At 33.6% G+C, this 26300-nt stretch overlaps 1 protein-coding gene across 1 annotated transcript in view; it reads left to right on the top strand.

Moving 5' to 3' along the window:
- The window catches only part of LOC123677555, a 71285-nt gene that overhangs the window by 29782 nt on the left and 15203 nt on the right, over nt 1–26300 (top strand). The window contains exon 2 of the mRNA XM_045614139.1: nt 9282–9434. Coding sequence (XP_045470095.1) covers nt 9282–9434 — 153 coding nt within the window. The remainder of the gene's footprint in view (nt 1–9281; nt 9435–26300) is intronic.

Genomic DNA, 26300 nt, shown 5'->3' on the forward strand with positions numbered 1-26300 from the left:
TGTCAGACTCGATCAATACTTGGTACTCGAAGACATGTTATTTAAATTCATTATTCATTTTCTCCAAATCTTGAATTGATTATTTCATCCAAAATGTTCGAAATCCACTGTGTTTTTCTAATAGTCTCGAAAATATGTAATGTGTTTATTGTAATTGCTATCTAATCAAACTGACCTTATTCTGCATTTATAAACTCACAAACATCAAAGGCACTTGTATTCCGGTCGCTAGGTAGAACTTAAGACGAAATTATTAATTAATAGATTAATTGTTTGAACAATCTCGTAGTCATAAATATATGTGGAAATAATCTTTCGAAACTATTCATTTTATTCAATGTAGTTTCTCAAATTATGAAAATTTAGTTATTGGGAAATAATAGTTCGTGGGATATTTCTTGTTTTCATTCCTTTTTTATTATGTATATGAATAAATCAGGGGCGGACAACTCCTACATTACAATTATTTGTTCAATTACTACCCGCTTAGTTTTTCACAAACGTTTATCTACATATATATTTCAAGATCATATCAGAATTTCACTATTTGCTCATATAAAAATAATGAATCTTGTGTTCACCGATTTAATTTCTGTAAACTAAAGAAAATTTAAGGTATACTTTTAACTCTCAACTTAGGGTTCACTCGTTCAAAGAGTCAGAAATAAGTTGTTTGAAATCTTCATTGATGCCATTGTCGAATTCTGTTGTAACTCAATTCAGGTTTCGAATAGTTATTTATAATACAAGTGCAGAAGGCATTGATATTCTTCCACGAGTTCAAAATTCAAAAACGAGCCACGAAGTGGCGAGTTTTGGAATGAACGAGTGGTAGAATGAGCCTTCTGTACGAGTATTATACATTATTTTCTCTAATTCATTGCATTTTCATTGAAATTAATGAAATATTTCCATAAATATAATTTAGTGATTTTTGCATTGAAAAATATTGGTTGGCAGAACTGATTTCTTTAAGGCAAATTGATGAATTGACAGACAAAGCCGTGGCGGAAAGTTCGGAGTACCAACATAGAATAATAAAATATAACCATGAAAACTGTGCGTTTCTGATATATTCTCGCACGATTTTGTTCTACAAGATGTGGAAGAATGAACGGAATAACCACAGAATTAGAGAAATTTATTTCTGGTTGACATCAGCCTGTCCTCCATCTCTTGTAAATTCCCAATCTGTTCGACTCTTCTGAAGTCATTAGAAAGAAACGAATTACTTGTGTAAATATACTTGAAACCTTTGATGTGAGAGGTTTAGGAATGGACGATTAGATTATACAAGGAAAAATTACAGGAAGTCACCAATTATACTTGTTAACACTGTTTCATGATATGCAATAGAAAATGAAAGTGAGAGTATTTAGTTATTTGCTAGTGCTTTTATCGACAGCGTATCTTCGTTATATTTTGAAGAATATTCTTTATTTTCCGTTTTACGTGATTGAAATCAACTAAAACAACATAAAGTATATTTGAACTTTTGTCGAAATCATTTTTTCTACAATTCTTTCAACTATAACTTTTGTAGGTTGGAATCGAGAGCATTCATTTAGCTAAAATTTTGTTAGCTGTTAGTAAAAGTAGAAATGCTACATTTACATTATTTAATATTTCTCATGGTAAATACTGTTTTCATCAAATATCAAAAAATTCAACAGCTATGAAAGCTGAAACTTCCAAATGTCTATGGTAATTGATACATTCCAATTCGCCATAGTATTTGTGATGTAATATCATTTCGTTCGAATTATGATAAATATAGTTGCATCTAAAAACCAATAGAAAAACATTTCAATCATTTCATATATGTGTCAATAAAGACAAATATGGATATCATTCGAAGATAAAATTCAAGTTTTATTTATGTCTCAATTTTTTCTTTGGGTGTTGTCCAACTTTGGTATGCCGTTGACCTTTAAGGCATCCGCTCAAACTTTATTGGGGTCAATCAGTGGATTTTTTCGCGAATTCCTTTTTTTCGTGAAGAATGCAATTTCTTCGATATTGAGATTTCATCGAATTCTGATTAACTCATCTCGAGAAACTTCATTTTAAAAATTTACATAACGAGACCGTTTTTTAAGGTCAACATCCTGCGTTAAATTGATATTAATTATTTCACCTTCACTGTCATTAAATCTATCCGTTTGTAATCCATTAGTGATTGTGAACGCCGATCATTAGCTTGGATCTGAAGAAGATTAAATCAGGTATTGATAGATTTTGGTCGATAGAAAGCTTATTTATTTAAGAAATTTCGAACAACAGAGTGAACAGATTGAATGAAAAATAATAAAAAAAATGTTGATGATATAAGTTTAATTTGAAATCAATAATATATCAAATCTCATTAAATCTTTCGATTGAGTATCGTAAAATTGACAAGAATGCACATCTTGAAGAATTTCAATTTGAATAAATAAGGAATTTATACCGATATGAGTTCTGCTACCATTCTCAGGACCACCGGCGTTTCTTTTTCAACAACATCGTCAAATGTTGTTTTAGTATCTCATAAAAAATTTAGGGTGTCTGTCTCTAATTGGTTGATTCCCTTTTTGTGATATTCGACTCCAAGAAGTCTGGTGCATGATGTTGGTATTATATTACATTCAGCTTTCAATAAAGAGTAAAGTGTTCAATTCTATAACAATAATTTTTTGAAGAAGTACCTTTTTATTTTGATTTACCAAAGTATTTCTTTACTTTTTGCATTGTCATCGAAGAAAGAGTACTTATTCCTGAGAGGTAAATATGTATCTTTTCTTGAAGTTTTCTTTCTTTGCTGATATATAAGGAGAATGAGAATAGTATTGTTATTCTCTTAGAAAACGTAAATACTATTACCATTCATGGAATTAAAATTAGAGCTATGATTGCGGGAATTTGGACAGTTGTTGTTTTCCTTTTTCAATCATAGTTCTAATTTTAAATATTTTGTGTTCTGAACGAACACAAGTTATTTCTCTGCGATGAAGTGTTTTTCCGTATTTTCGAGTATGAAATTATACCTGCAAATGCAATGAAATAATTCACTCAATGATATAAACTGACAAACTTTTCCCTATCAAAAAAAGAGGGAAACATTTCTTCATAAAAAATCTCTGCTTGTTTCTGCCTGGAGTTAAGTCCCCTACAATATGCTAGAACATCACCATTATTACAAGATTTCCAAGAAAATTCGAAATAAGTGTGCCCTCTTCTAACAAAGTCACAGTTCTTAGGGTTATCGCAACACAAATCTCTCAGACTGTTTCAACATTATACGTCTTATATGTATTTTTATAGGAAAGAGACGTTGAACAAGAAATGCACTCTTTGAGGATGTGGTTTCATGGCACGAGTCACAGAATAAAGACTCATCTGTTTCTAGAATCTGGACATTTCGTTGACTTTTGAACTCTTCGAAATGTTGCGTTCAAAGAATGCATTCATTCGAAGTGTTTTGGTTTTATTTCAATGAGTTGTCAGATGAGAGATAATGAGGTTGGGAAATCTTTCAGCAAATTGCCAAATCATTTCAGTTGTCGAATTTGTTGAGGATCACGTGTAGTGAATGAAGAATTTCAATTGATTATTATTTGCAAGTGTATTTCCGTATAGAATTATTTCAAAGAGAACTGAATTATTCTTTATGATTTTTAGCATTCGATATTTGAATATATCCTGAATTTTTCGTTCCTAGGTTGTTTCGTTTCACAACCAAATGATAATTTGGTAACAATAATAATAATAGAGCTATCTGTTTGGGGACTGACCGCCATAAAAATCTGATTCTGAAAATGGATTTTTTCTAATTTTTTTTAGCAAATCCATTCATTTTGCCATACCTTGTAGAACAAAATCGTGCTGGAATATCTTTCACACAGATTTAATGGTTACCTATATTCGAGCCTATATTTCATTATTCAATGGTGGTACTCAGAGCTCTACTATGACTTATTCATTTGTCAAATTTATAATACTGAAAATAGCTCTGCCAACCAAAATTTTTCAATGCAATAATGACTGAACGATATCTATGGAAATTTTCCATTAACTACAATTGAAATTTAGTGAATTAGAGAAGATGAAGTATAGTAACGGGTGTTTTTTTTCGAGGTATACAACTTTATGTTGACATTACTGTTCAAGATGGCGACCAATTTAACAGCTGTCAAGTGATTTATTCTCAGTTTGGTTTGGCAATTCATCATGAATGGACTCACGCCTGAACAACGCTTGCAAATAGTGCAATTTTATTTCGAAAATAATGGTTCTGTGCGGAATGGCTACGTCAACAAACAAAACTGCCGCATTTGGAGTGGAGCTAATCCTCAAGTGTATGTCGAAACACCGTTACATCCAGAAAAACGCTTTATGCGCTGGTGGAAGGTGGAATCATTGGTCCGTACTTCTTCAAAAACGATGATGGCCAGGACGTTACAGTCAATGGTGATCGATATAGAGCCATGATTACTAACTTTTTCATTCCTGAATTGAACAACCATGATTTCCAGGAGCTGTGCTTCCAACAAGACGGCGCAACAAGTCACACAGCTCGTGCCACGATCGATTTATTGAAAGACACGTTTGGTGACCGCCTAATTTCACGTTTTGGACCTGTGAATTGGCCTTCAAGATCTTCTGATTTAACACCGCTAGACTACTTTCTGTGGGGCTATGTAAAGTCATTGGTCTATGCGGATAAGCCACAAACCCTTGACCATTTGAAAGACAACCTACGCCGTGTTATTGCCGATATACGGCCACAAATGTTGGAAAAAGTCATCGAAAATTGGACGTCCAGATTGGACTACATCCGAGCCAGCCGTGGCGGTCATATGCCAGATATCATATTAAAAATGTAATGTCACAAGATTATCTTGCGCATAAATAAAATTCATGTCAATCGAATAATCCATCGTTGTTTTATTGCAATTTAGAGTTCTATAGCCCCAAAAAAAACACCCTTTACTTATACAGAAGACTCATTCTGATACTAGTTCAATCAAACTTTGATCACTTCGTGGCAAGTTTTAGAATTTTGAACTCGTGGAAGAATCAATGCCTCTTGCACTTATTTGATAAAGAAGTATCATTCAATTGAGTAAAAGATGTCCCTTCACTTTGTATTGTAATTCGCTCAGGACAGTCAGGACCTTTCCAATATATCCGAATCTCAACACAATCAGATCATATAAACATCGACAATATCACTAACAATGCCTCAGGTGAAAACGCAATATCCATTCTTTACCATTTCAGAATCAAGTATCAATTTCCTTCATCCATCTAAGTTGACTTAATAAATAATAATGATCGTCCAACAATGGAGTGAAACCGATATCCTTAGTCCCAGTATGGGTACTTTACAATTTTATGAAAACTGAAACTTCTGTGGTTTCTTGAGTATGCAGTGGTCTGGAAGGTCCGTAGAAAGAATCTGGGACGTATGAACTCGATTACAAGGAATGTCTGGTTCGGTATCAGAATCACCGGATGTTTGAGGTGATTCTCTTCGAGAGATTACACATTTTATATCGGTCGTTTTTCTCGAGAAATATAGAAACGATTGGATGAAATCAGATCAGAATTCCAAGAATATTATTCAATCATTTCGGATAATTATTTTAGCCTATTAAGGTTACCTCACAAATGTAGTTGAAAATCAGAATATCGAAAAAAAAATTATATTTTAGTTACATCAGATCCGACCGAGTTGATTTTCCATATATACAGAGTGAGTTTTAAGAATGGGAGACCTCAATTATCTCGTAAATAGATCGCACAATTTTATAGATTTTGGTGTGCAATGATCTTGTGATATGACCGATATTATGGTGGTATTTTCATTGTTGTCGGAATAATAATTAACTTTGTTATGCACATGGCTATACGACTGCTACAATTTGTTTTTTAATATTCCTAAATTTTCTTATACTCAAATGTAGACATAACTCTCACATGAAACAAACATTTTAGGATAATTTAAATTAAAAAAGTTCATTCATTAATTGCCATCTAGAAGTGTTATTTCAACTTCACCGAAGATAAAGTAAACATAACTGTTACTCATAAATTATGGCATTAAGGTATAGGGAATACTAACTTCATGAAAAATATTCAGTACTTCTTGAGGATTTCCAAAGGCAAAAAATATGCGTGATCCATTTGAAATAACAAACATCATTGTTATTCCGGAAAAATGAAGAATCTGACATCAATGTAAATACCACCATAACATTGTCCATATCACAAGATCCTCGCACACCATAGAGTAATAAACATAGATAGAGGGAGTATACGCAATTTTCACATGTCCCCAACATGGTTAGATTACGTTGTCGGATTGTCATATATTTTCAAATCCACAATTTTACTTTATCGTTATGAATGTATGTTATATTGTATGAAATATATTTGTTATCCGATATTTTTCCTAATTGTCGAATTTAAAATAAGCAGAATATTTATTATTTTCTGTATATACCTACCTGCTGAAATCCAAGGTTTGGCAACTTTTTCTCTCCTAGTGTCATCGGTTGTTTTGTTTCACGTCATTTAGCGCGCTTGAAGTTTGTTTTCTGAATTCCTGATATATTTAGATATTTATTTCAATATATCTTGAGTTAATATAAAACGTTGATTCACTTTGGTACATAAGAAGTGCGTTCACTGATATGTTTTAATTTCCGCGCGCTTCATGCCAAATTTGATAGTTCATGTTGGGGAAAACATGGCTTACTGAAAAGGACATATGCTCCCTCTATCTATGTTTAATACTCTGAGGTGTTTTCCTAATACTTTTTTAGTAGGTATCTACTTCAATTTTTGCGAGGAAATAGTATCTAAATAGGTATATAATATCATCTTCTTGGAAAAATGTCTGGTTTGGTATCAGTAATCAATGGATATTGGTGATATTACTTTGTATATTTGCTCCCAAAATGTATCGATTAGATTACATGTTACTGTGGTTTAGAGTAGCACAGCAAACGTTATCGCTGCAACCAGATTAACTGAATGCTACTGTTCACTAGTTCATTATTTCTACCTAAATCGGTTGAAAATTCCCGACACCAAGTTGTCTAAACAAGTCCCTGAGATTAAAATATTTAGGCAACAAATAATTTCACATCAGTGAAACCTAGACCAGACTATCGATATCAATGGCACTTTCCCACAGGATCGATTTATGCTTAATCGAATTTTTTTCGAAGCAAAACAGTACGTAGTTGTTCCAAACCAAATTGCATGTATGTTTCTCATGCCCGCAATTTTCGCATTGAAAGACATACTGACTGTTATTCTTATCTGAGCAATGGAATTTCATATCTTAGTTGGCTGGTGATAAGAGTGGAATGTCTGAAATACATATCTACACTCACACACATCCATGATCTCTTTTGGTCCAGACTTATATTTAAACTACAATTCACAATCGGCACTCTCTCTGCGTAGGATGGGACCATGAAAGGAAGCCTTTGTCAGTTGGAAGACTTCACCCTAATAAATAGAAATAAACGACTTAACAAGACCGCAATAAATATTTCTGTGGAGACGTGATATCTCTATGCGACACCTTATTGCCAAGTCACAGATTTGTCTCATCTTTACCGAAGATTTCGTTTTTGTTGACACCTCTTTTTCAGCACTATGGGACTATTTACGATACAGTAAAAAATAATTCGAGGATTCTGGCTTGTAAGACGGAAGGGTTGAACAGATTTTGAAATGACCTAAAATATTCAGAAAGAGAGGTACTCAAACTTCTCATCTCTCTCTCCAGGCATCATGAAAGAATATAATTGTCGATGCGATTGCTACAAATTCCCACACTGTTGACACGAATTTCAATGACTTCCAATCCTTAAGAGGAAATCATGGGAGATGTTTGCGTCATTGTTACAAAATCTTGCCATAATCGACATCGCCTTATGTATTGGACTAGGAAATCAAGCTGAGTTGGACGATTCATCACTAAGAAAATCTTTATTGTTTCCCAGATATTTCTTTATTCCATCTGAATGTAGTTTTCGCATGTTTTGAAAGTTTTGTAGGAACAATGCATACATTTTTTATAGGAAACATCTTGCAGAACTATTCTCGAATGCGGTCTAAGAAAAACATTCCGGTATTATTGATTTTCATTCAGTGAATGGTGATATAATTTTTCATATTTGTTGATATTGCTAAAATAGCAGTTTTCTTTGCAATTCTCATTTCAATTATTTCTTAGTTTTGATCGACTTTTGTCCTTTCTTTATATTAACTTGTTTGAAATCACGGTTTCAGTAACAAAAAATATGTTAACACCATCAGTGCCCTATTACCGCCTAGGCCAACATAGGCCATGGCCTAGGGGCGGCACAATTTTAGGGGCGGCAAATTTTTCGGTGAATAAAAAAAAATTCTTTAACTCCTCTACGAAAATGTAGAAATAGCCATCTGTCAGAAGAAGATTTAAAAAATTTGAATTTTTAAAATTCTCTTTACTCATAGGGGCGGCAAATTGTTTTTGGCCTAGGGGCGGAAAAGAGTTTAATCCGGCCCTGAACACCATAGAGTAATAAACATAGATACAGGTATTCGCAATTTTTACATGATCCCAACATGGTTAGATTACGTTGTCGGATTGTGATATAATTTCAAATCCACTATTTTACTATATACATAGTTATCAATGTATATTATATTGAATGAAATGTATTTATTTTAGTGATTCCCGATTAAATATGCAAAATGAATATTTGGAATCCCATATTTTTCCTAGTTGTCGAATTTACAATAAGCACAATATTTTTTTTTCTGTATCTACCTGCTGAAATCCAGTTTGGCAACTTTTGCTCTCCTAGTGTCATCGGTTGTTTCACGTATTTTGGCACGCTTGAATTTGTTTTATGAATTTCTGATATATTGAGGTATTTATTTCATGATATCTTGAGTTAATATGAAACGTTCATTCACTATGGGACATAAGAAGTGCGTTCTTTGTGGAAAAACTCGCGAATTGAGTGAAATTTCGTATCACTGATATGTTTTCATTTCCTCGCGCTTCTTGTCAAATTTGATAGTTCATGTTGGGGACAAAATTTGCTTACTGAAAATGACATAGCTTCCTCTATCCATGTTTATTACTCTGAGGTATACACTAATATCAATAAAAAATTCTACAAAATCAGAGAATTATGATTTTTTCGTTTATCGACCTACTTCAATGATTGATTGACTTTCCTAGTATCTATTTCTTCGAAATTGATTTTAACCATTTTTTTTTGTTACAGATGATGAAACACGTGCAGCTTTCTCCATACAGGAGTAGAGCAGATACAGTTTCCCTCAGTTCGACAACTTCCTATGGAAGCTTAAGTCCAGAACCACTAGGAAGTCGATCATCTAGTTATTCTTCATTAAATGAATCGACAAATAATCTACAGGTATGCACACAAGTTTCAAATAACATTAGGAATTATGTTTCTCCAATTCATTCTGCAACATCTTGTAGAACATAATTGTGGCAGAATATCGCAGATTCGCACAGATTCCATGGTTATTCTTCTTCTTCTTTCTCAAACAGACTGCCCTGCAACCAGTAGTGCCCCCTTATTATATTTTGGTACCTACTCGGGACCTGCCATGGATTTATCTATCATCTGTCAAATTTGTGATATAGAAAAGTGTTCTGCCAACCTATATCTTTCGAGGCGAGAAACATGTTTTTATGGAAATATTTCATTTAGAGGAAATAATGTATAATACTCGTACAGAAGGCTCATTCTAACACTTCTTCATTAAAAAATTTGTCACTTTCTGTACTTCTACGATTTTGTACTACAAGGAATGACAGAATGAACGGATTTGGCACAGATTTAGAGAATTTAAATTTGAAAATTGATTACGGTGAGATCTTTCACACCAATTTTGGAGTTAGGTATAATGAACCGTGCAGTGAAAATAATAAACCGCCGAACTAGGATCGAAATGATCATTCCACAACTAATTCACTTTTTATTGCATTTCCACCTTGATGCAATGAATAGAAGGAAAATTCTCTCAATTGCTGATAGCAGTCATTATAAACTTTCGACGAAGATAACTGAATTGAATAAAAGCTCCATCAAACAATCGTGTGGGAATGAGATAATATCATTTTATATATCACGTGTGTTAAATTCAATTATACTCACAGGAACCAACTTCATAAATGTACTAGGTCGTCTTGTGTGTCACTTTTCATCTTGTTTATGGGAAAATAGTTGATTGAATTAGATGCTAACCCGAAAATTGAGTGGTTACCAATATAAAACTAGAGCAACTCGATGATTAAGTTTGGAGATCTATGTTCGTTGAGGCTTATTTTATTTATAGTCCATATTACTTATAAATTCTACAAATTTTTATACTTTAATTGAACCCTGGTTCTTCATAATAACCTTCGGTTCCGTGCAAATTTTCAAATTTTATCACATCATCAGAACTATAGAAAATTCAAGAGGAATATTGGAAAAAATACATACCATAATACAATGAATATTTTAATGATTTTAAATCTGATTACGTTGAGATTTTGCCTGTTTATTTTACCACTTCAAATTTGGTGCCTTATTTTGTGTTGATAGCTCAACCAGAACCATAGAAAATTCAAGAATAATAAAAAAAATTAATTTCAATATTTCCTTGACAACAAAACCCAGCTGAGATTTTGGGTGTTGATATGAAATACCAATTTCAAGATCCTTGCAAAATTTCAAGCTGATTTCATCATCAGAATTCAGAACCAAAGAATATTGAAAAAAAACCTAATATTTTCGCCACTTCTTTTTCCATCGAGTTGATAATATTGCATAAATCACGAGTGTTCGAAAGCTCCTAACTTTTTCCCTCATTTTTTTCATCTTCTATGGTCAGTGATCTCCTCAACAACCTCTCATTAAAAATATTGAATAATAATATTTATATCCTTGATCCACCCTCATATGAATATAAAACACACGTTCCATGTAGTCAAAATCATGTTAACGTAGAATGCAAGTTGATTGAGATTCAGTTGTCACTTGAGTTGGTTGATATTGAAGCGTGGGTGGAATAAATTAATGAAGTATTTATTACCTTAGCGAGAAAAAATTTATTGTTATCATGTACAGCTCTTGACCGCTAGAATACTAAATTCTTACAACCAAGTGGGATTGAGAAGTTTTGAATTATCTGGGAAATCCGTTGCAAAAGCTGAAATTTATAAGTTGGAATTATGTTTTGCAGTGAAATTTCTTACGAACGCATAATTGTTAATGGCAGGAAATGGATTGCATTTGTTGTAACAATCTGGTGCAGTCATTAGAACAGTATTCCAGTTTTTCTTTACTTATCGGAATTCATTCCAGTTTTCCTTAATTGATAGCAATTATTAATCTGGTGGTGTACTGTTTGTTTCATAAATTATTTCGAAATCATTAACCTGAATGAATCTATCAGGTTTTCGATGAAAATTGAGTAGTTAATATCCGATTGATACCTTACAACCCAACAGAACCAAACCTATGATTATCTCATAACAACTCCTGTTTAAATATTGATGAGCTGTTATGTAAGTAACATAAAGTTTTTCGGAAGAACCATTATGTAATTTAGGTGTGTGTGCACTTGTGTGGGGAGAACATATTATTTTTCAATTGAGGAAGAATACAATCCTGTTACCAGCATGATGTGTCTTCATCTTCTGCACATAGGGGAAATGTCATTGGGGATTCTAGGAAATGTTTATGATGAAATGAGGAATAGTTGATTAGGAAATGCCTCTATGAAATCAACATGACTCTTGAGTAACCTATATTTACCTTATGCAGTTGTATATGTACTTGAATACCAATCCAAGGTCAGAATTTTCTCCAGGGATCATCGTGTGCTATGATTTTTAGAGTAATACCATTTTGAGTTTGAATTCTATTTCCATACTCAATGCTTGTACCGCAGAATTGAATTTCAGTGTACAATCTAGGTATATGAATTGCGAAATTATTCAAGGAATTGTCGGTGAAATTTCAAGGAAATATGGTGAATTCAACGAAGTTTCGAAGGAATTTAAAGAAATTCTACATGCACAGGACAAATATGTTGAATATGACAAAATTAACTATGAAAGCGCATCTTATTTCATTCAAATTAACATGTCTCGACAATTAAGCATGGTACAATGTTCTATTCCTCTGAGTATTACTGGTAATTATGTTTACAAAATATTTACAAGTATTAACAAAAATGAAAAGTAGTACTAAAGTTACATTACATTGAACAAATATGCTTGTACAATTGGTATGCTTTCGAAAATTGTATTGTTGCTTCAATTTGTGTTGCTGAGCTGAGGTTGTTATTTTTAGTGCATTTGAAATATACCGAGAACCGAAAAAATTGAAATCCCCACTGAAATATTCAAAGTTCACATTTTGAAATACGAAAATCGGGCGAAAAATTTTGTTTCCGAAATTATAGACGACATTTTCATTAAATTCGGTATACGAATCGCTTGGTACTTTTGTTACATTTTTTGCAGAGAAATTTCACGGAATTTCAAGGAATTTTACGGAATTTCAAGGAATTTTACGGAATTTCTAGGGATTTCACGGAATTTCAAGGAATTATAAAAATTCACACTGAATATTTTGGGATTTAAAGGAATCTTACGAAATAACCAAGAATTTCGAAGAATTGAATTGAAATTGAAGTGTAACGAATATGACAAGCGAAAGACTCTTTGGATTGTACCTACTCGTAGAAATGATGGTTTTCATGTTCCAAAAACTCATAATAAAATACGCAATGAAATATTTTGGATTAAATTAGTTCTTTGTAATGTTTGCTTAGGAACAGTTAATAGTGATAAGTAATAATGAAATATTATGAAATTCGAGTACAGGATCAACCCTTCATTCGCTTAACACCTTAAATCTACTGTATCTAAGTGCAACTGAGTGACTCATTGTTAAGAATTTCAATAGGTACCTATATGTACTGACAGATCTATTACTATCTATAAAGCTTTAGATGAAATTTCAACACTCATGCCTGAAGCTTACCCGAAGAACAATTCTTAAATTACTTTACTACTGTTGGATCACTTACGCGGTTCACAGTTGTCGAGCTACATCTGCCGCTATCTTTTTACTATTTTAATAATTGAATTCTGCTCGTAAATCATCATAAATTTAGGAATGCTATTCTGGTAAAAGGGAAAAAAATATGAGGTACCTTTCGGTCTATGGCTCAAAAAGTTTACAATGAAACGTGCTAGCAATTTACGAACAGTGAGTTTATGAAGCCTTAATTCCATTGATTAGTAAATTAACCTTTCTGTATTATTACATGCCGTCCTATTCTCTGTGCACTTGGATGTAATGAATAGGGGCATCCTGATTGATGGCGTCTGACCAACCTGTTAATGCGCTATAAAAAGCAGCGTACGATAATTTATTAAGTCACCGGGACTCCCCATCATCTGCTCTATATTATTGAACAACTCACTTCTCGAATTTTCAACCAGTCAGCACATCCTCAGGAAGCAGCTGTACCTTCACTCTAAGCAAAAAATAGTGACACAAATTTTTGCGAGCTTGTTATAAGTAACAGGACGTCATTATTTTAACCAAACGGGCGTTCGTAAACTTTCGATAAAAAATACCTCAGAATAATAAACATAGATAGAGGAAACATATGTCATATTCAGTAAGCAAATTTTGTCCCCAACACGAACTATCAAATTGGACATGGAGCGCGCGGGAATGAAAACATATCAGTGATACGATATTCACTCAATTCGCGAGTTTCTCCACAAAGAACGCACTTCTTATGGTCCATAATGAATCAACGTTTCATTTTAACTGGAAGTATACTGAAATAAATACCTAAATATATCAGAAATTCCAAAAACAAACTTCAAGCGCGCAAACGACGTGAAACAACCAATGACATTAGGAGAGCAAAAGTTGCCAAACCTTCTGCTTATTATAAATTCGACAATTAGGAAAAATATCGAATTCCAAATATTCAAATTTGCATATTTAATCGGGATTCACTCAAATAAATATATTTCATTCAATATAATATAATAATTCATAATGATATAGTAAAATCGTGGATTTGAAAATATATCACAAGCCGACAACGTAATCTAACCATGTTGGGGACACATAAAAATTGCGTATACCTCCTCTATCTAAGTTTATACCTCTATGAAAAACACCAAACATTTTGTTATTGTCAAGGTAGGTTTGAAATCCAATTTCGCAACTAAGCACTAAGGAACTAAGCAAAGTTCGGCCAATGTTTTTCTTGAGATTTCATTTCGTTATGAAAGAAAACTGTATCTTTTTATATAAATCAATAGATATCTAGGAACCTTAATCTTTCATTACTGATAATCATTTGCTCAAATTGCTCAATTATTTATTGAGTCAGCTCTTCACAACTTGTGCTCCAACAAAACAAACAAATGGAAACATAATACATACATAGAACGCTAATCTCTAAAGAATTCAGTCTCATCACTTTTTGTCCAGTGCAGTATTGCAGGATTTCACGATGGAATCCCTCACGGATAAAAACATCTTCGACAACACCTGGAACATAAGTAAGTTATGTTCGATACTGTGTATGCATGCAGCATCGTCCTGAGATTATGTACATAGTCACAAATCGAATTTGAATGAGGGGCTTGAACCGGTAAGAATATTCTCCGAGAGATTGACCCTTCGAGGTGTTGACATTGGAAGTGATTAATATCTGTCCTTGACGAAAGAGACAAAAGTATGATGGTGCTTTATGGTGTGTACAGTATCTGTTTATTCAGGAAGATATGGATGTGTTTTGTATGGAAATAGGTGTTTATCAAATATGATGGTTGTATAACCATTGACAGGGTATCGGAAAAATATTGTAATGTATTGATTGCTGCACCTAAGCCGAGGGTACGATTGATAAATTTTAAATTTTGAATATCGAGGGATCAATAACTAAAACTATATTATAGGTCTCCGATAGGAAAAGCAATATCAACGCCAAAACCATGGATTTGATCTTTCATTGTCTTTTTATTCGAAAGACCTAGAAAGTTGCAATTTTCAGGGTACATTTTGATTGCGAATGATTGCATGTAGAATGACAATTTAATCGAAATTGATTCCTCGCATATCGCTTGGTGAAACATAACTTTAATATTAATGAAAGAAAATAAAATAAAACTATGACTATACGTTTCACAAAAATTGTGAAACGTATGGTCAAGTGTTTTATTTTATTTTCTTTTATTAATTTGACAATTTAAAACATATTGTTCGTGTTGCTCGCGTAATAAGAACAATAGAAACTTCAAGATGGATATCGAAATGAAATTAACCCATTTCCTTGACCAGAAAACTAACGGAGCTGAGATTTTGAGTGTTGATTTGAAAATAGTATTCTAAATCAAATTGCAGAATAGGCTCCTATTCCAACACGAATGCAAAATTCCATCGCAAGAAGTTGAAATTGCCTTCTGCAACGAGTATTGGACGATGTTTTCTCTATTTCAGTCAAGTTTTGTGAAATACTGTCGAAATTCAATGAAAAATTCATATTATACATTCTAGGAACTTTTGTATTGTATCTTGGCAGCTGGTGTGACTGTTACGAAAATTGACAGATCAGGGAATTTGAATCGTACGTTTTTAATTTTGAAATAATTTATAATTACGCATTAAATTCGTGAATTATGTTTGACGAAATCGATTTAGAATCAAGAAAAATAGCGAATAATGTTGCAAATCAATCCAAATTATATTGACAATAATTGACGTGTGTTGAATTTTGATAGGATTGGAAGTCTTTGTAGACAACCACAGAACGAAAAATATAACTGGAAACAATGCTGTAATGGGTTCATTACATCACTGTTTTTAGAACTGTAATGATATCATTACGTTACTAAAATAGAGAAACTAATTTCAAGCTCCGAGCAAAATTTCAAACTGATCACATCATCAGACCTTAGACAATTTAACAAGAAAAATTTATCCCATATATATGGTGTTCCTGAATTGGAGATTCAAAGTAAAATGAGAGATTCCTTAGATAGTTTTAAGAAGAAAAATTCCTATAAATGGGGTACCGCGAACGCTTTGTTTTCGAGATACCGAGTGTTTCTTGTAGTCCTACTTTTTTGTGAAGATACTATAGATATACTAGTTTATCGAATTTTTATCAATATTCGCTACCGATTAGGTAAATAACCTAAAATTGATTTATTCATCATCGCTTACTAATTGGAAATTTGAGATGAATATCTTGTGAAACGAAGGAGCTATGAAAAAAACTTGAAAATAATCAAACTTCAAAGCGTTTTTGGGCCTATGTTTATAGAACTTTTTTTCTTAAAATGATCCCAGGAATCTGTCACTTTCATTTGTACTTCCAATTTAGGAACATCTTGTATTAGAGAGAAAAATCTTCAGGTACAAATAGAAGATATCCGATTCTTCTCAGCATTCAACTGGACCAAATTCCCACCATCCAATCTCTGTGACGATTAAACGACAAAATTCATGCATTCGCATCGACTTTTAACAACCTACCCAACTACTGTTTCTTCCATCTGTATCATTAGTGACCACACATTAACATAATGATCCTGGGCAATACCAACACAGTAGAAAGAAGGTGCCTGACGAACTCATTGACGAAAAGAAACAAAAACAACCATATCCGCTCGGTTGAGAGAACTATATTCTTCGGAATTTCGTACTTCACAACCCGTTTCTGTGGGAAAGACACTTTGGTGTTTTCCTCAACGGGTGAGATCGTATTTCAATTGTATTTAGGAGGCCTTCAATCGACCTTACCACGCCGGCAACCCAATTCCCTCTAAGGAATTGTAATGTGAATTCCCACGTCTTTAGAAGTGTTTCTGTGATAATGACAATGTTAAGTAACTGTTGAACGGTATAGTTGATAATTTTTGAGTTTCTGCCACTTACGATTCACAATTGGGCATAGTTAACCGTGAAATATATACCTACTAAATGGTGCTTGTTGATGTTTGGGAACGCTGAACATAATTTTATGAGTTATGAATATTTCTGTTGTCTCTGAATTTTTTTCTTTGGAGTTTGAATATTGAATCGGTCCGCCATCTGAATATGTCTTTTTATCTGTGATTGCTTCATTTTGAATCCTTTTGACTACTGAATTTGTTCAATTTCGGAGAAGAATTCATACACTAAAAGTATTTTGCTTAACCAATAACCGACACTGATTCTTCTATATAAGATGGAAGTTTTTTTGAATAACTTAAAGCACATCAAATACCAGCCGAAAATTTCACTTTAAAGGTATAAACATAGATAGAGGAAGTATATGCAATTTTTACATGTCCCCAACATGGTTAGATTACGTTGTCAGATTGTGATATATTTTCAAATCCACAATTTTACTATATAACTATGAATGTATTATATATTGAATTGAATATATTTATTTGACTCATTCCCAATTAAATATGCAAATTTGAATATTTGGAATCCGATATTTTTGTCGAATTGTCGAATTTATAATAAGCAGAATATTCATTATTTTCTGTATCTACCTGCTGAAATCCAAGGTTAGACAACTTTTGCTCTCCTAGTGTCATCGGTTGTTTCACCTAATTTGGTGCGCTTGAAGTTTGTTTTCAGAATATCTGATATATTTAGGTATTTATTTCAATATATTTTGAGTTAATATGAAACATTGATTCACTATGGGACATAGGAAGTGCATTCTTTGTGGAGAAACTCGCGAATTGAGTGGAATATGGTATCATTGATATATTTTCATTTCTGCTCACCTTATGTCAAATTTGATAGTTCATGTCGGGGACAAAATTTGTTTACTGAAAATGACGTATGCTCCCCCTATCTATGTTTATTACTCTGACTTACAAACCAACTTAATAGACATCAATTGAATGTTGGGCACTCGGAATGAAACTTGGAGATGATAAATTTTGGGAAACAAAAGTGTATTAAATTAAAATAATGAAGGAATATGTATTTATATTCGATCATTGTAAGAACAATGATCAAATATAAATACATATTCCTTCATTATTTTAATTTAATACATTTTGCTCATACTCGAATTATTGATAGCATTTTGTCCAGTGAAGTTCTTCTAGTCTTCGGGGATTCATTGACATTTTATGAGTAACAAACAAAGCAATGAAATTGTTAACCACATATTTCAACAAGTGATTCTGCCCTTGTTTCAAAAATGCATCTAGTTCTCATTTATTTTAGCGAGAAAGAAAAAAGTACTATAATATCCAAGTTTCGACTTGCCTTAACTTTGTAGTTTGCTCCTTCGCATCTTATTGATCATGGGAAATAAAAAGCAGACCTTTCACTCCGACTCTACTCCAGTCGAATAATAAAACTTTTTCTTCGTCCACCCAGTATGATTATCCCTTCATTAAGATCACAGTAGGTTCACATAATGTCATAAGAGCATTCAACATGCTATGACGTACGGTGCTGGTATACTCCTCTTTTTCACTCTCGCTGTAGTAACCGTGAGATGGAGAGAGATGAAACTAATGGATTCTGGAAAATCTTCTCACTGAGGTAAAGAAATTTAGTTCTTCGTCGTATGTTCTCATAACATTGTGGGATAACATCTGGTAGCCGCTCGGTAGATCCCTTGCCTTCCCATTGTTCTCACTGCATCCACATTAGCTTTCTGCCGTTGTTAAACTCTAGAAATTGCACGCATTTTGTCGTTAATTGTTTTGTGCAATCATTCTGGTATTACGGAAAGTTAATCATTTGGATCTCTGGTAATCAATTTCTCATAATAATACTGAGGTGTGCCTTTTGCAGTAGCGTGCTCTTATTCTCAATTTTTTGAGGATAAACAGGAATACCTTATATGCATTTGAATATTTCAATGACTCAATCAGTCGAAAACAATTTTTTCAATATTATCGTATGATACCAAATCATAAGAATATCTGTTTTAGTTGATAATTATGATTATCTACATAAAGAGGAAAGTTGGTGTTTCTCAAATGGGGCACCCTGTATATGACTTGATTATGACAAAATTTTTGAAAAGTCTGATAACGGAATACTTCTCGATAAATCTGCGGCTAAAAAAACTACGTTTAAAAATTCAACGTATCCTTAGAAACACCGATCCTTCTCTATATTTCTAAAACGATAATTAATTTGTATGATTTGTTATGAATATCATATAAACCATTGAAATTGTCGACAAAATCGTTTTAGAATTTTTCGAATATCTCGAACAGAAACGAAGATGTGAAATATTCGAAACAGTAATTTTTCAGAATCGCATGTAACTCAAGAACAAATCAAGATATCTATAATCTGCTTTCTGATATCTATTATTCCAAAAAACGAAATAGGTCGGGGGTTTCTTGAAGATTTTTCTTATAGTCTTATAGTTCTCGAGATGCTTTCAGTGAGCATCGAATTCCGAACACCCTGTACTTCCATTTGTATCTTTCCTAATCTAATGTTTGTTTACTCTGGATTATCATGATCTACATATAATTTGCAGTCTTTCAATTCTCTCAAGTCAACCGACAATAAGCAAAATTTGTCGTTCAACACGATAATGAATGAATGTACTTGTATTCTTATAGATAAGTGGAGATAAGTCTATTATAGTAACTGCTGAGTTGACAATTCGAAAGAACCCCACTCATATCCCTGTCAATTTTCAAGACCTGCTTCTGTGAGAACCCTTCATGAAAGAGGTGTCAATTATTCTTATCTTAATCTCTTAGCTTGTTGTTAAGATGTGTGGTGTAAAGAGATCCAGTCGCTTCCTTTTCCTATATTCGTATAAAAAATTGATTGTGTTCTTATCAATTTTTTCAGATGTGAAGAATTAAAGTAAATAACAGATAAATTCTTTATCGAAGTTTACACCGTTAAATAAATATCGATTTACCTGATCGTTCTGTGGTAGAAAAAAAAAGAGATTCGACTCAGTTTTATGATTTTCAATGATGAAAAAGAAACACGTAACTATTATTATTACTTATCTGAGTAAAACTTAACAAATAATTCAGTTTATTCGCATTTTAATGTTTGAAATCTTACCAAATCAGCAATCTTGCTAAATTCTGACTGGATTGAGTATTTCAATTAGACGTCCAAATGAAAAAAATTCCTACGATTAAGCATACAATAGCAAGTACATTCAGTAGCTCTATTGCAAATTCTCCACTTCGTTCTCAATTTGAATTCCAACGAATGAATCTGAATGAACCTTCGCTTAAAAAAAAGAATTAAATTGTCTCTACGCGAGAAAAGTCCACATTTGCATCAACCATTGTGTTTGGGTTCACACGAAACAGAATTATGCAAAACAAGGCTGATATAAATATGTGGGTCACTATTGTTTCATTTCAGAATGCGTCGTTGCTAGTTTTTATTATTATCAATTATTTATAATTTGGAAATTTCTTTGTCATTTTATTACCACTATCGTGTTAGGAACGATCAATATGGAGGTTTCACCGAATGAGCTTCTTCATTAACTCCATTTGTCATTGTGAGGATGTTAAGGAACAATGCAGATTTTGGTCTTGAAACAGTAACTTAAGATGTTATCCACAAAATCATTGGGATAAATCTCTACTCCTAATTACTTGAAGAACCTCAAAGCGTTATCTTATGTTCAATTATTCCATCAGGGAGTGAGTTGAACAGATTAACTACAACTACGGTTACTTGAATATATTTCCTTCTAAAATTTTGCATTACAATTGAAATTCTCTATGTTGAGCCACTGAAAATATTACCTACGACACGATTACACAACTTGATAGAATTACAGCCAAAAACTCAAAAATATTTTGTTGCCGAAAAGAAACGAAATAGTAAGAGTACCTACTTATCGAAAGATACTCTTGACAAAAGCTTGAAATTCAGTGTTGATATGACATTTCTCCATTGAAAGGAACATTCATTAGATTGAAGGAAGGTATTAATCTATAAAGGTTTGCGTGACTTTGATCTATCAGTTCTAGTATCTGGGAGGTTAGATATAATTCGGGAAGAAATGAAATTTTTCCCAAGATTTCTTGATTGGGGCCTGTCTACGAATATGAGGCTGAATTATATGTGATAGCAGTGGTAACCAATGTAAAGGTGTAGATCTAATATAGGGTATTTTTTTTCGAGGTATATAACTTTAAGTTGGCATTACTGTTCAAGATGGAGACCGATTTAACAGCTGTCAGGTGATTTATTCTTAGTTTGGTTTGGCAATTCATCATGAATAGACTCACGCCTGAACAACGATTGCAAATAGTGCAATTTTATTTCGAAAATAATGGTTCCGTGCGGAATACGTATCGCGCACTACGTCCATTTTTTTTTTAGCGATGAGGCGCACTTCTGGTTGAATGGCTACGTCAACAAACAAAACTGCCGCATTTGGAGTGAAGCTAATCCTCAAGTGTATGTCGAAACACCGTTACATCCAGAAAAACTGACTATTTGGTGCGCTTTATGGGCTGGTGGAATCATTGGTCCGTACTTCTTCAAAAACGATGATGGCCAGAACGTTACAGTCAATGGTGATCGGTATAGAGCCATGATTACTAACTTTTTCATTCCTGAATTGAACAACCATGATGTCCAGGAGCTGTGGTTCCAACAAGACAGCGCAACATGTCACACAGCTCGTGCCACAATCGATTTATTGAAAGACACGTTTGGTGACCGCCTAATTTCACGTTTTGGACATGTGAATTGGCCTCCAAGATCTTGTGATTCAACACCGCTAGACTACTTTCTGTGGGGCTATGTAAAGTCATTGGTCTATGCGGATAAGCCACAAACCCTTGACCATTTGAAAGACAACATTCGCCGTGTTATTGCCGATATACGGCCACAAATGTTCGAAAAAGTCATCGAAAATTGAACGTCCAGATTGGACTACATCCGAGCCAACCGTGGCGATCATATGCCAGAAATCATATTCAAAATGTAATGCCACAAGATTATCTTGCGGATAAATGAAATTTATGTCAATCGAATAATCCATCGTTGTTTTATTGCAATTCAAAGTTCTATAGCTCTAAAAAAAACACCCTTTATAAATTGAAAAGTGTGTGAGACAAAACCGATCCCTGCGGAAGTCCATTATTCAACGTTGTGAAACTACTACTTTTGTCATTAACAAACAAGAAGAAGTTTCCTGTCTACGAATAAGAGTAGTAAAAGTATTGGAAGTTTTGAAGAAAAATTGAAATTCGATGTTGATAACATATTTCTTCATTGGAAGAAATAATCAAAATAATGTCATAATAATGCTCAATAAACTTATAATAATAATAATAATAATAATAATGTATCAAAAATATTGAAGGAAATCTATCTACCAACGCTTGTTCGTATCCGATATGAAAACAAATCTGTATCATTCCGCATTCTCAATCTAGAGAAACAATCTCTCTTTCTAAACTACCGGTATAGATCTATTGATTCTTTTTCGCTTCACTGCCTCGCCCAAAATGGAACAAATTTCATAACCACGTTGTGTAAAATCCGATTGTACCGCGTGGTTTCCAACACCAATAATTAGTTATTTAATGAATTCAGTTATCTATTCCTATGTGAGTTGACTATCAAGCTGCCGTTTGAGCGCGGGAAGCTCAATTCAATATCCGCATAGCTCTGAAGGCTCATCCTGTCCCATGTTGTAGGTTAATTCCCGTACCTGACAGAGTTTTATGGGTCTTTGCCCTTCCGCTATGACAACTGGCTCCACTGGTCGACTATGATGGACATCACGACAGTGTTTAGACGCGCCAACAAACTTGTCGCGAATGTGTTTTTATCCGGAACTGTGATGCTGTTACTCTTGATGGAAATCTTCTAACTTACCTTAGAATGATTGGGTTGGAAACAAGGAAACGCTGTTACTTTTTCATGGATTTATTTTTTCTCTGATTCTGTGGCAAATTCATTCATTCTGTCATACTTTGTAAAACATGTTTCATGGTTATATTTTATTATTACATCTTGAAACTCGTAACTCTCTGCCACGGGTTTATCTTTTAATTATCCGTCAAATCTGTGATACAGAAAATTGATCTGCCAACCAACATTTTTCAATGCAAAAATCACTTAATTTATGGAAATGTTACATCCATTTCAATAAAATCCAGTGAATTAGAGAAAATGAGGAAAGTTCAGTTTTTCTCACCAGTATGAAAGTTTGTGGCACGAGTTTGAAAGGCGAGTGTCGCAAACACATGAGTGAGAAATGAGTATATATTGTGCAACAAGTGGGAAATATCCAATTTTTCTCACGAGTGGTAAAGTTTGTAGCACGAGTCTGCAGGGTAAGTGCCGCAACACACGAGTGAGAAGAAATACTTTTCCTACTACTGATATGGAAAGTAGTGTCTTTTTCGAAGCTTACTGAATTCCAAAACTATGTATTTCTCATACTGTGAGAAATCTTATTCCACACCTCGCTTGGTAGACCAATGAAATTGGACTTTTGAGAAGCCGTTTCTATGGAAAGGCAAAAAATAAACAAATACTGTCAACGAAGGCCATTATGAATTGAATTAGGTACATTAATTAAATTATTCAAATTTGTGCAGTTGTAGGAAAAGTATAATGTGCGACAGAAGAAAGTCCTTTTCTCCCTCGTGAGTAAAGTTGAACTTTCCCCACTTGTTGCTAAATATACTATTCCACACATGTTGCACACCACTTTTCCAACAACTGCACAAATTCAAAGAATACAAGTAGTGTGTACCTGATTCAATTTGAAATGGAATTCTTTGGCATTACCTATGCATTTCTTGCGTTTCCATAGAAACGACTTTTCAAAGGCACAATTTAAGGCTTTGGCGAGGCAATCACTTGAAAGTAGAAACATGATTTCTCTAATTTTGTGGAAAACGCGTTGATTCCGCCATACCTTGTAAAACATAATCGTGCGAAAATATCTCAGTTCTACACAGATTTCATGGATATATTTCATTATTTTATTATATTGGTACTCGGAACTCTCCTCTCATGGATTCATCTATTATCTGCCATATTTGTGATATTTATGGAAATATTTCATTAATTTCAATAAAATTGCATTGATTTACAGAAAATAATGTATAATACCCGTACAGAAGGTCCATTCTATTACTCGTTCACTCAAAAACTCGTGGAAGAATACCAATGCCTTCTGCAGTTGTATTATAAATAAATATCAATTGAAAAAAATTTCTTCTCACTAAAATTCATTTTACTTTGAATGATCATGTTAAAGATTCAAAGGAATACAAATATTTTTGTGGAAAACCTGTACCTACCTCTCTTTATCACTGAAAAATCTGAAAAAATGTTATGAGAAAAAAGTGTTTTATTTTTTTCGAGGAGTCTATGATTACTTTTAAGGTACAACTCATCTTTATATGTATGAATAATACGTTGTTCAGATCAGAAAAGAACAAAAATTACCAAAATCTGTGTCTCCACCAGCCATACAACCCCAGCACGTAATCTAGTAGTTCAATTCCAATAAAACCCTAAACCATAATAAGCGGACAAAGCTTCTGTCACAACAAACAAACCAAACCTTTTCTTTTCCAAATAATCACATTTGTTGTCCCGCCATATGTTTCACACATTATGCCAACTATTTAAAGATCATTTCATCCAATTAGAGGCGTGGTTGCACCAACCAAGGTAGATGTCAATTTTTTTTTTCGATAGTGCTCAAAGGAATAATTCGAGAAGGCTTGGCATGAAATTTTAATTGAGGGGTGTGCGTAATCAAAGGAGTCGAGGCCCATTTGCGTGCATTCATCATCTTTCTTCAAATCCGATATTCAGCTCTAGGCTCACGCATTTCCGGTATTACTTACTAGACTCCAAAATTAATTTACATTCATTTCAACGTTTAAGTATTAATAAAACCCTTTGAGGTATTTTCCGATTCTGGTTATTGTTTTTAGTTAGTTCGGTAGCGCAATATTGTTTTGCCTTATGGTTTACATAATTTTTTTCCAATATTTCGCTATTAACCCCTTTTGAGATGAATATTATAAATATAATAATTTGCCAAACCCTTTATTACACATTTTTTCTCATTGATAATATTTATAAAATTATGATGTTAAATACAATAATCGAAAATAAATGGGAAGATGAATATTAAAAATTGTAAATGTCGATTTGTATATGTAACGGGTGTTTTTTTTCGAGGTATATAACTTTAAGTTGGCATTACTGTTCAAGATGGCGACCGATTTAACAGCTGTCAAGTGATTTATTCTCAGTTTGGTTTGGCAATTCATCGTGAATAGACTCACGCCTGAACAACGCTTGCAAATAGTGCAATTTTATTTCGAAAATAATGGTTCTGTGCGGAATACGTCCATTTTATTTTGTTTAGCGATGAAGCGCACTTCTGGTTGAATGGCTACGTCAACAAACAGAACTGCCGCACTGGAGTGAAGCTAATCCTCAAGTGTATGTCGAAACACCGTTACATCCAGAAAAACTGACTGTTTGGTGCGCTTCATGGGCTGGTGGAATCATTGGTCCGTACTTCTTCAAAAACGATGATGGCCAGAACGTTACAGTCAATGGTGTTCGGTATAGAGCCATGATTACTAACTTTTTCATTCCTGAATTGAACAACCATGATGTCCAGGAGCTGTGGTTCCAACAAGACAGCGCAACATGTCACACAGCTCGTGCCACAATAGATTTATTGAAAGACACGTTTGGTGACCGCCTAATTTCACGTTTTAGGCCTGTGAATTGGCCTCCAAGATCTTGTGATTTAACACCGCTAGACTACTTTCTGTGGGGCTATGTAAAGTCATTGGTCTATGCGGATAAGCCACAAACCCTTGACCATTTGGCAGACAACATTCGCCGTGTTATTGCCGATATACGGCCACAAATGTTGGAAAGGTTCATTGAAAATTGGACGTCCAGATTGGACTACATCCGGGCAGCCGTGGCGGTCATATGCCAGAAATCATATTTGAAATGTAATGCCACAAGATTATCTTGCGGATAAATAAAATTCATGTCAATCGAATAATTCATCGTTGTTTTATTGCAATTCAAAGTTCTATAGATCTAAAAAAACTCCCTTCATTTCATCAGAATAACAAGAAAGAAATCTATGATTACCTGAATAAATTGCCTTCTCTGTGAATCCTTACTAGAGAAACAGTTACGTGTAGTCAGTTTGAAGTTCATCAATTGCAATTTTTGTGAAGTAGATATAGTTGG

Source organism: Harmonia axyridis, chromosome 4 (assembly GCF_914767665.1).
Source record: "Harmonia axyridis chromosome 4, icHarAxyr1.1, whole genome shotgun sequence".
Lineage (NCBI taxonomy): Eukaryota > Metazoa > Arthropoda > Insecta > Coleoptera > Coccinellidae > Harmonia > Harmonia axyridis.